The sequence below is a fragment of the Sceloporus occidentalis genome, unplaced genomic scaffold, assembly GCF_023333645.1.
Source record: "Sceloporus occidentalis isolate IW3139 unplaced genomic scaffold, rSceOcc1.0.p SCAF_7, whole genome shotgun sequence".
NCBI classification, from domain to species: Eukaryota; Metazoa; Chordata; class Lepidosauria; order Squamata; family Phrynosomatidae; genus Sceloporus; species Sceloporus occidentalis.
The window spans coordinates 6,017,201-6,029,564 of record NW_028316987.1 but is presented as its reverse complement, the minus strand read 5'-3'; the positions used below and the strand labels follow the sequence as shown (position 1 = coordinate 6,029,564).

Sequence of the window (12,364 nt, the reverse complement as noted above, 5' to 3'; positions counted from 1 at the left end):
AAATTTATTTTCAGTCACTCTTTGACTGCCATGTTATGTATTTTGTTGTGATTTTTGTTTTGTTCCTGCCCTGGAAGTCTAGAGGATGCTTCTAAACAAATGCAAGGTGCTCAGTCCTCACCACACAATTTCCATAGAGGATTAGGGGAAATGAAAAGTTGCTGGTCAAAGAATCATAGGCGGGTTACATACCGCCGAGAAGTGGCGCTCTCCCACCGCCGCCGCTTGCAGCGTCCAGGAGCTGCAGCTGCCACACCACGCGTCTCCCGGACGCTCCGAGGAAGGAGCACGGAAATCGTGCTCCTTCTGGGGCCAGAGAAAAGGCGCACTATGCGCCGTGGCGTGGCCTCAATACATCACAACCGTGCCGCCTCGTGTGGAGGTGGCGCGGTCGTGACATAATCATGGCGGCGGCCGTGTGGAACGGCCGCCACCATTTTGTGCGCGCAGAGCGCGTACTAGGGTTAGGGGGGTGCGGAAGCACCGGCCCTTCCTAACCCTAGTACGTGCTCATTGCATACTTTCTGGCGGTCTGTAACCCGCCATAAAATCATAGTTGGAAGGGAATCATAAAAGATTTCAAGTAGAACTCAATTTGAATCCTTCCTCCTATTTTTAGAAAGAAAGTAAGATTTTAAATTGGCCACCCAAATCAGCACTGGAAAGGATCTGCTACCCAACAATAGGACGAAAAACCTGCCCTCATGCAAAGAATCTTGCTTTAGAATCTATAGCCTTTGTACCATCCCCAGGTACAGTTTTATGGCTGAAGCCAATCCAAGCTTGTAAAAGTTAATAACTGCAAGGCCCTTTGTTGCTATGCTTGCTAGGGGGTATAAAGAGAGAGAGAGAAGAGAGTACACATGAAAAGAGAAAGAGCCATTAGCTACTCCCCTCATCTTTTAAAAAAAAAATGAAAGGATTCTTCCTTTGGGCTGAGTTATGTTTTTAACAAGCATTTCCCAAGCAATTGTTGTTATATAGTCTTTTCCTCTCTCTTTTTCTGGCCTGGACACGTCCAGACAACTTCTTGCTGGGAGACTGCAAGAGATCCCACGCAATGTTGTGCCTTCCTCCAAAGGTTGTAGCAAAATATATAGCATATGGGTGCTGCTGGTGGAGAGCAGCCCACAGTAGTGCCACAAGCCAGAAAGAGCAAAAGTGAAAATCCTAGGAGGTAGGAGGCAGGTGATGTGAACTTCCCAAGTAGGGTCAATAAGGAGGGGAAAAGGTTAAAATTGCTGGGCGTGCAAAGTGTTGAGCCAAATTGGGGGTGGTTTGGGGGTAGATACTCAAATTCTCTTAAATCAGATTTGACTGCAAAAATATCAGTGTTACATTCTATTAAAATAATATGTATAATTATCAGTGGGTTGCATTATAATACTGTCTGGAATGCTGTTGGACTTTGTAGTTCCCAACCCTGACTGTGCCTCAACCAAATCCAAATTGTAAAGACTGAATTTTGACAAGAGAATAATTAACACAATTGTCCAGATGTAAGGAAAACTAATGTTTTGGGTTGTTTTTTTTTAAAAAGCACTCTTCTATAATTGGATTTTTAAAAAATTAAACAGTTTTAAAATGTACATTTAAAGAATTTGCCAGATGTCTTAGGTAGTTTGGTAACTATGAACTTGGGACAAGCAAGCTAAGGAGGAAGATAAATGAGGCACAAAATGTATCTGGCACATTTTGTAATCTTGTGTGCATTCTGCAACCCATTCTCCACATCCAGCTTTTGTGACAGCATTCTACTACTTTAATAATGCAAGAGAAATATATATAGAGGTTACTTTTGTTGTGCATATTTTAAGCTTGATATGGTAAATAGCCTCTTTTAGTTGAGAAAATGATACTTTGATTTCCTGAATTCTGCTGTCTAAAACACGCATGTATCCTGTGGTCAGACTATACATTCCAGAGTTAATTTTTGGATGTGAATCTTATCAAAGGTAAGATTTTTGTCACAGTGTTTGAGGCATAATTTTTTAAAAATTCACAATTCCTGTTTTGAAACTATTTATGAATCTGGGGCAAAGAGGAAGATACATGCCCCAAATGCACCATGTGCACAGTACATGTGTAGGAACAGGTTTACTTAATTAAACTGCTATAGCAAGTGCACAAAATCAATAGAGTAACATAGCACATTCATTAGTGATTCTCATGGACCTCAGCCAGAGACTACATGTATAGAACCAAGCTTTCTGCATTCCCACAACTCTCTGGATTTGAGCCAATGAGATGCTTTCTAGCTTTGCTTTGCAACAATGAGGGCTATAAATTTTCTTTTCTTTTTTTAAAGATGGTATTCTCAAAATGCAAAAATCCAGATTGAAGAGCAGTTCACCAATGAAACTGGTCAGCTTCAACGTTTACCAATCTGGTTAGCTACTCAAAGGGGAACTGCTAGTAGATTCTAGTGACTGGAGTGATCAGAGGTATCCTTCCAAATGGTAAAGCCAGAAGCATTCAGGAGAATCTGCTCACACCAGACGGCAGGGGTCTAGGGACAAAGGAGTTATTCAGACATTGGTTGTTTTTTTTTAGTGCAACTATGTGAATAATCTCCCTCATGCATTCCAATTTTGTTGTTCACACTATTTTTTTGAAGAGAACCATATCTATTCACATCCCTGTGAGTTCTGTTGCTCACATGTGTCAGCACTGTGAATAAAGATGAGTAGATAGTGCAGATGTATTTGAAACACGTTCAAGGCATGCAGAGTTTTATCTCGGTTTATCCCAGGTCTACTTGCATTGGTTATTCACACAGCTGACAATGCAAATCTTTCAGAAAAACTCAGGAAAAAAACTGAGATCGATTATCCCAGGTTAAGTGGAGTTTTTGGCATCCCCCCACCAAACTTACTCAGGTGCATTCAACATGAATGTGAGCAACAACTTTTTGACCCAAATTCTACCACTATTATTTACTCTGTCTGAATAACCCCAAAGAAGTGCTTTTCTATCCTCCATAGATCCAATTAGGCTTGATGAGGCAGAACAGAGGATAGCAATCCAACCCCCTAAAGACACATTTGGTCCAAGGACTACCAGTATCTGAACCCCAATCCAGCAGTGATATAATGTGGTATCCTAGACAACAAAAACTCATATACAGTTGTGCATTCCCAGATATTCTTAAAGTAAAATGAGTGTGGGAATTGCACTCTGGTAAAGAAAGAAAACAGTAAATTGGGAGTTCGATAAAAGAATTTGCTATTGTCTAGTTTTACCCTTTACACTAAGAAATAGACTTTCTAACTCTCATACAGAGAGAGATGAAATTCCCAGTTGTAAGAAACTGATTGGGAAATTAACATAGGAGGATATTAACTGTGAGAAAAGAATATATTTATTTCCATTCCCTCCAATCCCAGATTTCCAAATACATATTTGCATCTCTAATAGTTTGTTCGGTCCTTCATATCAGTAGCTTGAATGCTTTAATGGAAAATATTAACAGAAAAGTGTGTGAGATGAGTAAAAGAATCCAATCCTGAGCTAGATCTTCTTTGGGGGAGAAATATTATCTGAAGGGAACAGCGTTCCCACCCCAAACCCCGAGAAGATCTTGTAAGAAGCTCCATGGGGTGGCTAGATCTTGTGATAATGGTTCCTGTATTCTAATAGCAAACAGGTTTAGGAACTTTGTTACTTTACATCCCTTTCAAAGAGCTATTGAACAGAAAAGAAACACAGTTCCAGAAGAATAACTTTGCCTGTAGAATGCTTTTGAGACAGGTGGTTCATAGTGCTAACTAATCACTACTTTTTCACTATAAACCGCAAGTGGAATTGCAACTGACTTTCCATTCTCTTTTGTACTTTTTCTATATGCTTATCTTATAATGTGCCATCTGTACAAGTGGATGGGACATAGTAATTCTGCATAGGTTAGTTCCAGTTCATCCCAAGGTTGGAGATTCTACACTGTTGGACTACAGCTCCCAGAGAACCTCAGCCAGTATCGCCAGTGGCCAATTTAACTTGGGGATTCTGGAAGATGTCATCCAAAAAAAATAGAATTTCCAAGTTCTAAACTCACTTGAGCAAGATTACCCACTGCTACCCATTAATTTTTTAAAAAACAAGCATAATGGAGTCTTTAATGTTTGCTTTGGATCAATAATTGTAGGTTTGAAGAGTTTAATTAGAGGGGGAAATTGTGCATAAGACTCCCCTTGACCCTATTTTTTTTAAATAGGCATTATGGCATTAAAAAAAAAGCATTCTCTAATTTATGTTGTATTTTAATAATTTTAAATAAATTAGTAATTTATTATTATTAAATGTGTTATTATTAAAACTTTTATTCATTATTTTTTAATTTTTTAAAAAAATATCAGAAGAGTAGATGGGAAGTATTTAAATTGATAAAATATTGGTAAAATGGAGGTTACTGGTTTACACTTTCATTCCTTAAGCAAGACAATTGTTGGCACACTAATTAAAGATTGATTGAAACATTAACATGGTTATATAATGATGCACATATGCAAAGCAAGTACTGAATGTGCACTAAGACATGATAAATTCATATAAACAATACATCATTGTTTGCACTGAAGCCGCATCTCTTAGCAAAAAGAAGATGACAAAGTAGTACTTTATCCTTCTATGCTTCTGGGGACTGGATGCTCTTCTAACTTTCTTTAAAAGGTCGGACTGTCTGTGATAAGAAAAAAAATGGAACACATGCTGCAAAAACATGGGAGGATTACAAATAATGGACAGTGGCTGCATTTGCATTTCAGTGAACCAGAATTTATGTTAACAATGGTTCATTCTTAGTGAATTGCACAGTAAATTAACAAACAGCTTACTTATCTTCTTCATTTAGTCTTTGATTTGTTTCTCCTCCATTCATTTTGTCACAATGGGAAGCTGAGGGGAAAAAGCCAGGGGAAAGCCTGGTTGTGATTTCAGAAGTCACACAAAGCTACAGTTTAAACAAGCCAGAGTTTATTAGCCAAAAAGATACCATAGGTTCAAATTGAGTTCTGTAATGATTAACAAACTTTGGCTTTTTAGCAGGGACAGATTCACACATCACAATAAGCCAGATTCCAACAAGGCATGGCTTGTTGTGATGTTCAAGACTAGTCAATCTCATGAAGTTTCCTGTATTAAATAAATAAGAGACAACCATTCCACATGGAAGGCCAAGATGGAAACAATCTAAATTTTCTTTATATGATTTTGACTTAACATTTCTTATGACTGTTTTTGCAACTGATATGGAATTCTCTTTTGCAAATGTCACAATTGTCCTGTGATGCTTTTTAAAAAAATCATATCAGAGACATGCTTCTCTATTTCCACTTAGTGTTGGAATTTTGTTTGCTTGTTTGTTTTTAAATCAGGAATGGATTTATTTTTTTAAGGAGAGGATCCTGGATGCTTCAGGTAAAGACACACTACATTTTGGAGGTACTTATCCTTTCACAGATGATCTAAGCAATGCATCTAAGACCAAGTGGTTTGTATAATCCACATTCCAGCTGGGTTCTCAAGGAGAAATTATAATCAATCTAGCACATAATATCCAGGGTTACAGTATTTCATAGGGGCTACCAACTGCCATATGGAAAGTTACAAAAGTTATTTTAGAGTTATTTGTGAAAACATGTATAGTTAAGGATGAAGCATAGGCTGCCAGATACTTTTGAGAGTAGAGCAAGGAGCAGCCCAGGACTCAAGCCACCAATTTTGCCTCTGACCTCCAAGACAAGGCATCTGACCAATGAAAAGGAAGATACAGTAGCCATTTTTACTACCAAACAGGGAGTTAGCTGTATTGTTTCCTAAACTAGAGACCTGTTGGGTGGGAGCTGACCACAGGATGGTTATACCTATAATCCTAAATGTCTACAAGTTTAACTAAAGAATTAGGTCCACCCCTAAACTGTTAATACACAGCTGTGGTCTTGATATAGCAATCTCAAAATGGAAACAAGTAAGTCCCAAATCTCTCCATTGGTTACTGCCCATTCGGCCCTTCCCACTTCAGAAACCAACCTTCAAAAGCATTCCTCCCATACTTCCCAAACAAACACTCAGTGTGAAGACCCACCCCAAACCTGCTCAAGGGCATGGCCCTTCCCCAACATGTCCCAACAATATTGTCCTTTTCCTCCTACAGAATAAATAACCTCTCACTCCGAAGACAGAATAATGTTCTGGCTCAGCAGGTGCAATCCCAGAGCCTTGAACAAAGAAGACAAGTCAGTGGTCCAGGAGCAGGCATTATGGAGAGATGGGGAGGGGGACATCCTTGATGAGAAAGAAAGGCTCAGTTGGGTTGTGAAGCAGTGCTTGAAGAGCTTCCATCAGGTTCTCGTTTGACCTTGGCAGGAGGTTCCGTCCCAGCTTTAGCTTCTCCCTCTGCTTCCTCCTTAGCACCTTCATGTGTCTTCATGTGCTTGCTTAGGTGGTCACTTCTCATGAAAACCCGGTTGCAAACAGGGCAGGTGAATTTCTTGGTTCCTGTGTGGGTTTGAAGGTGCCTCTGCAATTCATCAGAGCGAGTGAAGCGCTTCCCGCAGAACAGCCAATTACAGACGAAGGGGCGGTCACCACTGTGCCACCGCAGGTGGGCTTTCAGGTGGGATGTTTTGGCATAGGCTTTTCCACAACCAGGGATGTGGCAGTTGTGAAGATGCTTCTTCTTTGAGTTGTCAGGGCACTGGCCTATCCTTTCAGCTTCTTGGCAGTTGGGGCACCGGCAGGCAGCCTGGCCAGAGCTCCGGGTAACTGAGCGCCTTGAGCTTTTTGGCCTACTGTTACCATCTCCAGCCTGCTCCATTGGGTGAGACTCCTGAGTAGAATCCAGAGATTTAATCACTTCTTGGCCCATAAGATGGGGTGCTGAAGACAACAAGTGATGAGGAGGCCCACAGAGTTGATGTTCTGCAGCGCCATAGCCACCCAGTGCTGGCTGAAGTCCACTTGTGTGGCCTGCAGGTTGGAGACCACTCTGAAGATCCATCCAGCTGGAACCAGCATGGAGATCCCACCATGGATTGACACTACCATCATCTGTAGCATTGTTTGGAGGTGTAGGCCTGAACCAAGGCTCATAATGGTGAGCCATATCTGGTGCTGCCTGCAGGAGCTTAGAGTAGGAGCCAGGAGGCAGCTGGCTTTCGCTGTCCAGGTCTAACCTCGAAGACCCATGCAGCTCGTAACCAGTGTTGGAGGTATACTCTGAGTCAGGCCCCACCAAAGGCAGATGCTGGAGTTCTGTGGGCTGCAGAGGGGATGGGAAATCTCCCCCGCTCTCTGGGCTGGTGTGGGGCTGGTAGTTCTGTAGAGGCTGCAGTTCCAAATGGGTTGGAGAGGAACAGGGCGTTTCTGAGCACTGGTTGCCAAGAGAACCACAGACGGCTGTGAGCATTGCAGAACTCGCGTGGTGGGCGGGTTCTCAGACACACCTGGACAGGAGAAGGGGAGGAAGAGAAATAAATGTGAGAGAGAAGCACTGCACTGCAAAGAATAAAAGAATGTTGAGACTCTCCCTCTAAAGTTTCTGTAGACTAGCATTTAGACTTGGATTCAAGGCCATGCTTGTTTCACTTTTGTTAGATAGTTCTGAAGAAAACAAAATAATGTGCAAACCAATATTTATTGGAAATCCATCCCCATCCCAGTGTGTATCAAGCTTGTTGCCTGTCCCTGGGAAATATTTTTTTAATAACAAAAATATATTTGATGTTTCTTGTCCAAAATTATTTTTTTAGAAGTAAGTTTTGGATTCAAAACGCATTGGGGATTTATGAAGTTTCCAATGAAAGTTGCTTTGCTCCATTCTGGAATTGTCCTTTCAGGTGGTCTATCAGCCCCATACAGGTATCTTGGTTCATTTGTAACATAGAACTTAACTGAAGCATTTCAAGAGCTTATTATTGTCCAGAAGGCACACAAGCAAGGATGAAGGACTAATGCAGAAGAGAAGGACTGACAGTCCAAGTGGTGAACCAGAAGATTTTTGGTTCAAATCCCATCTTAGGGATCAACAAACTTCATATCTCTTAGACAAATTGTGCTAGTATCATGCAATTTTGTATCTCCATCTTGCACAGAATAATAAGATCACTAGTAGAACACTAGAACAAAACTTACTTTACATTACACATGAAAACCTTAAGTTTACACACATGGTGGATTTATACCAGGGTGGCAAAGGATACAACTGCCATGTGGAATCTGTCCTGTGGAATCTTGGGATTTGCAGTTTAAGGAGGGGCATTTAATTTTTATATCCTTTTTATATTTATTGCCTGAACCACATAGTGTGAATGGGCCCGTGCTGAGGCTTCTACCCAAATTATGGCAAGTTTAAGAGCCCCAATAGCATAATCAAAAATGTGTAGTAATCTAACATATTTCTAAAATCTAGAAGGCCCTAAATTCTGCCTTAGTTACTTCTGTGTAAAACCATTGCTACTTCCTTGTATCATTTCCAAGCTCTTCCTTTTCACACAAGAGGCAGTACACTAAATTAATTTTAATTCCATTATATAAACATGTCCCACAGTCTCAGATGATAATATAGCTGTGCTAGAAATATTCCTTTTTGTTCACATATCTTAAAATGGCTGACCTCTGAGATGCATACCTACATGAGATTTCTTTCTAGACATATCTGTTGCATCCACAGTTGATACTTCCAGGTGTACACTACAAAAATGAAATTGCTAAAATAGAGCTTAAAAGCCATCAGCTCCAAGACGGAAGAGTAGTGTTTTCTCCACAGTATTGTGAGAAATGTATTTATGTGAAGAAATTTGTACTTCTGAAACAGTTTGATAAACATGCTTAGCTCTGTAACTGAACAATATTCCCAAGGATCATGTGTTTAGGTGCCATGCTACTTTCAATCAAGTGTGGTATCTATGTGTAATGTAGACATATCCCCCCTTTTAAAACAACAAAAAAAATCAAGCATTGTGGTGAAGATTTGGGCTGGGGAAGAGGTTTAAACATAGCTTATTCTCTCTTTCTTCTTCAAAGGCCTTTCTTAGAAGTGGACCCTCTAATTGTCAGCTTCTGAGAGGCAGATAACAATAATTATATCATCTGATCTTCAGCTCATTTAGCTGTGATGGCACAACTCTTGCCTTTTCCTAGAAAATAAGACTTGCTGAGTTTTCCCCTTATGAGTGAAGAAAATGAAGATCTAAGACCTACCAAGCAACATTAAGGGGAAAATGATAACAACAGATGCTTTAAGAATTTAAGAGCATCTATAGATCACTGGAGAGCCAGCATGGCATAGTGGTTTGAGTGTTGGACTATGACTCTGGAGACCAGAGATCAATTCCCAGCTTGGCCAAGAAACTCACTGGGTGACCTTGGGTAAGTCACATGCTCTCAGCCTCAGGGGAAGGCAATGGCAAACCTCTTCTGAATAACTCTTGCCAAAGAAACCCCATGATATGTTCACCTTAGGGTTGCCATAAGTCAGAAGTGACTTGAAGGCACAGAACAACAACGAACAGACCATTGAGATGCTCAGTACACTAAAAATAAAACAACAACTACAGGTGCATAGCTTACTGATATTAGAAAATGCACCTTTCAAAGGAATAGCAATGTTAATCCATTGAATGGGGGAGTTATTTAAGGTGCCACAAGAGTCTGTTGGGTTGCATCATGTTTTTGAACATTCATTCTCCATAAAATGGAATGGAACAGAACAAGCATGCACGCCCACATGTTTATAAATCACTGTGTCCTTGTCTTTCTTTCAGATCTTCAGTTCTCCATAAAATTGTACTACATGTCATATCTACTATCAGCTAATGTTTAGATATCACAGCATTGTCATGCTGAGGAAAGCTTCACTTGCTACATTTCTGGCTGCTGGGCAGCCATTTAAAAGCACAAGAGCCCTGTTTGGGGGGGGGGGGGCAATTCTAACTGCAGTGACTGAAGTGCTAACTATAGAAGACACAGGAGAACCAAAGTTCAAATTTGCTACACAGCCAGCCCATCTTAACACCCAGTGGGCTCTTGGTATCCACTGGGGTTGGGTTCCAGGTTTCATATGGTTAAAGTGAAAAATTGATAAGATGTGATTTTTTAATGAAAATTTTAAAAGAAATCTTAATTAAAATATTTTTAATGTATATTTTAAATTTTGATTTTTTTTAAAAAAACAACAACCTGGGGCCTCTTCTTTCTCCTCCCACTGCCCCACTCACACCATATCTTCAGCATGTTAAAGGGATACAGGTGAACCTCACAGTCTGTATCTGTCGAAAGGTAGATGTTTGGGGAGCAGTGGTGTCATTCCCCCTTAAGGTGTCACCCGGTGCAGCCTGCACCCTCCTCCTAATGACACCCCTGGTTAACATATAGTTGTTGTTCTTACTTGTCACATATTATACAGTAATAGATCCCTGTTTATTCTCATTGCCAGGCGTACACTCAAAATAGAACCTCAGTTGGTTCCAGATCTTGGATGAGAATAACTCTTTCCCAACACTTGTTTAAATTGTTCTAATTACAGATGTAACATTTTTCAAGAAAGAAAGAAAGAAAATTAAAGGCTGAAATGGGAGTTAAATATATGCAGTGCTTAGTTTCTTATCAGTCCTAACCTTATTTTACTGCTGAATCCTGATGCATAAACATAATCATAACTTAGTTGTCATATACAAGCAGAGTATTTAACATACAGTCAGCCCTTCATATCCACGGATTCAATCATTCACAATTTGAATATATATATATTCATTCCAAAAAGCCACTGTATTTCATGGGACCTGAGCATCCATTGATTTTTTTATCCATGGAGGGTGGAGTGGGGTGGGGGTCCTGGAACCAAATCCCAGGGGATACCAAGGGTCCCTTGTATAATGAAAGATAACAGACTACTTTTGTTATTTCATATTTAAAGGCTACCTTTTAGTATGAAACCCTTCAAAGTGTATTCATTTGAATTTTTACTCAGAAGCGAATTCTACTCGGTGTAGCAGAGCTTACTTTCAGATAAGCATGCATAGCATTTCAGTCTCAAATGCTATACAGTGAAACACTATACATGTCTAGTCAAAAGAACCTAAGGCCTATTGAGTTCAGTAGGACCTACTCCCATGTAAGTATGTTTGCAACTTATTTTTTTTCTACAATCCTATACATATTGCAAGAAAAAATCCACATATATCCCTAAGGAGAATAATAGAGAAACATAACTGCCAGCTGCTGTCCCATATGCAACCAACTTACATCTAACTTAATTCTTACCAGCTTAAGAAAAACATCAAGCAATAGCCTGTAAGCAGAGTGAAGGGAAGCACCTGGACTGACTAAGTGGTGTTTCAAGATAAAGGATTTTGAAGTATTTGAAGAATTAACTAATTGTGTAAACATAGGTAAGAATCTCATGAACAAAGACATATTTGAAATGGATTGGCTATCAGTTATTGAATTTATCAATAAAGATAAAAGAGGAAGTGAAGGAGACCCAAAAACACATGCACATCTTTGCAACAATGAATTCCAATGAAATGATCTCTTCTAGTGATGAACTAACATCTGTATTTTGGTTCTTGATGTCACCTACAGTATCTCTGAATTATGATTCTCTTCAGCAGTTATTTTAAACAGAGACACAGTTATACATGGTATATCAGTTTTCTGGGTTGTATCAGTTTTCTGGGTTGTATATTTTATTCCACCTTGTTAATGTGGTACCATGTCATAATACAAAATTTTTAAGTTGTAGAAAAGAATAAATATTAAAACCCCATCGTTGTAAAAAACAAAAGGAAGTGTTTTACCTGGGGCAGTGAGACTATGGGCCGGTACAGACGGGTGCTTTGCACCAGCCTGGGCCTGAAATTAGGGTTAGATCAGGCTCGGCATCCTCATGTGCCCAGCCCTACTATTAGCGCCCATGTGCCATAATGGTATGCCCCTGTTTACACAGGGTGCGCGATGATGACACATGGGCATCCAAGCATCCAAACGGTGCTCACCAGAAGGGGCATCATCATGGTGCATGAGCGCCATAATGATGCCCCTAAAAAGAAGCGGCCCAGAGTGGCTTCTTTTTAGGGAGTATGTTGTTTCTGTGCCATGTGGCTGCTGCGGAACTGACTAGGGGCCTTTCAGTCTCTCCAGGTGTTGTTGGACTGCAACCCTCAGCAGACCCAGCCAACAAAGATGAAAGCAAGGGATGATGGAATTTGTGGTCCAACAAAATCTGGAGGTCCACAAGTTGACCATTCCTGACTAGACAGAAATAGTTTCATGCAGTCATAATATTAAAAAAACTAATAGGCATGGCTCACGAGGAAAGACAATAATGCTAGGTAAAGTGGAAGACAGTAGAAAAAGAGGAAGCCCA

General features: G+C 40.2%; 1 protein-coding gene across 1 annotated transcript; it reads right to left on the bottom strand.

The window, feature by feature from the left end:
- Positions 1–6,301: 6,301 nt before the first annotated feature.
- On the bottom strand, positions 6,302–7,405 carry SP6 (Sp6 transcription factor). Its single transcript, XM_089531162.1, has one exon. It carries the CDS (start codon positions 7,403–7,405, stop codon positions 6,302–6,304), a length of 1,104 nt encoding a protein of 367 aa, XP_089387288.1.
- Positions 7,406–12,364: the final 4,959 nt, after the last annotated feature.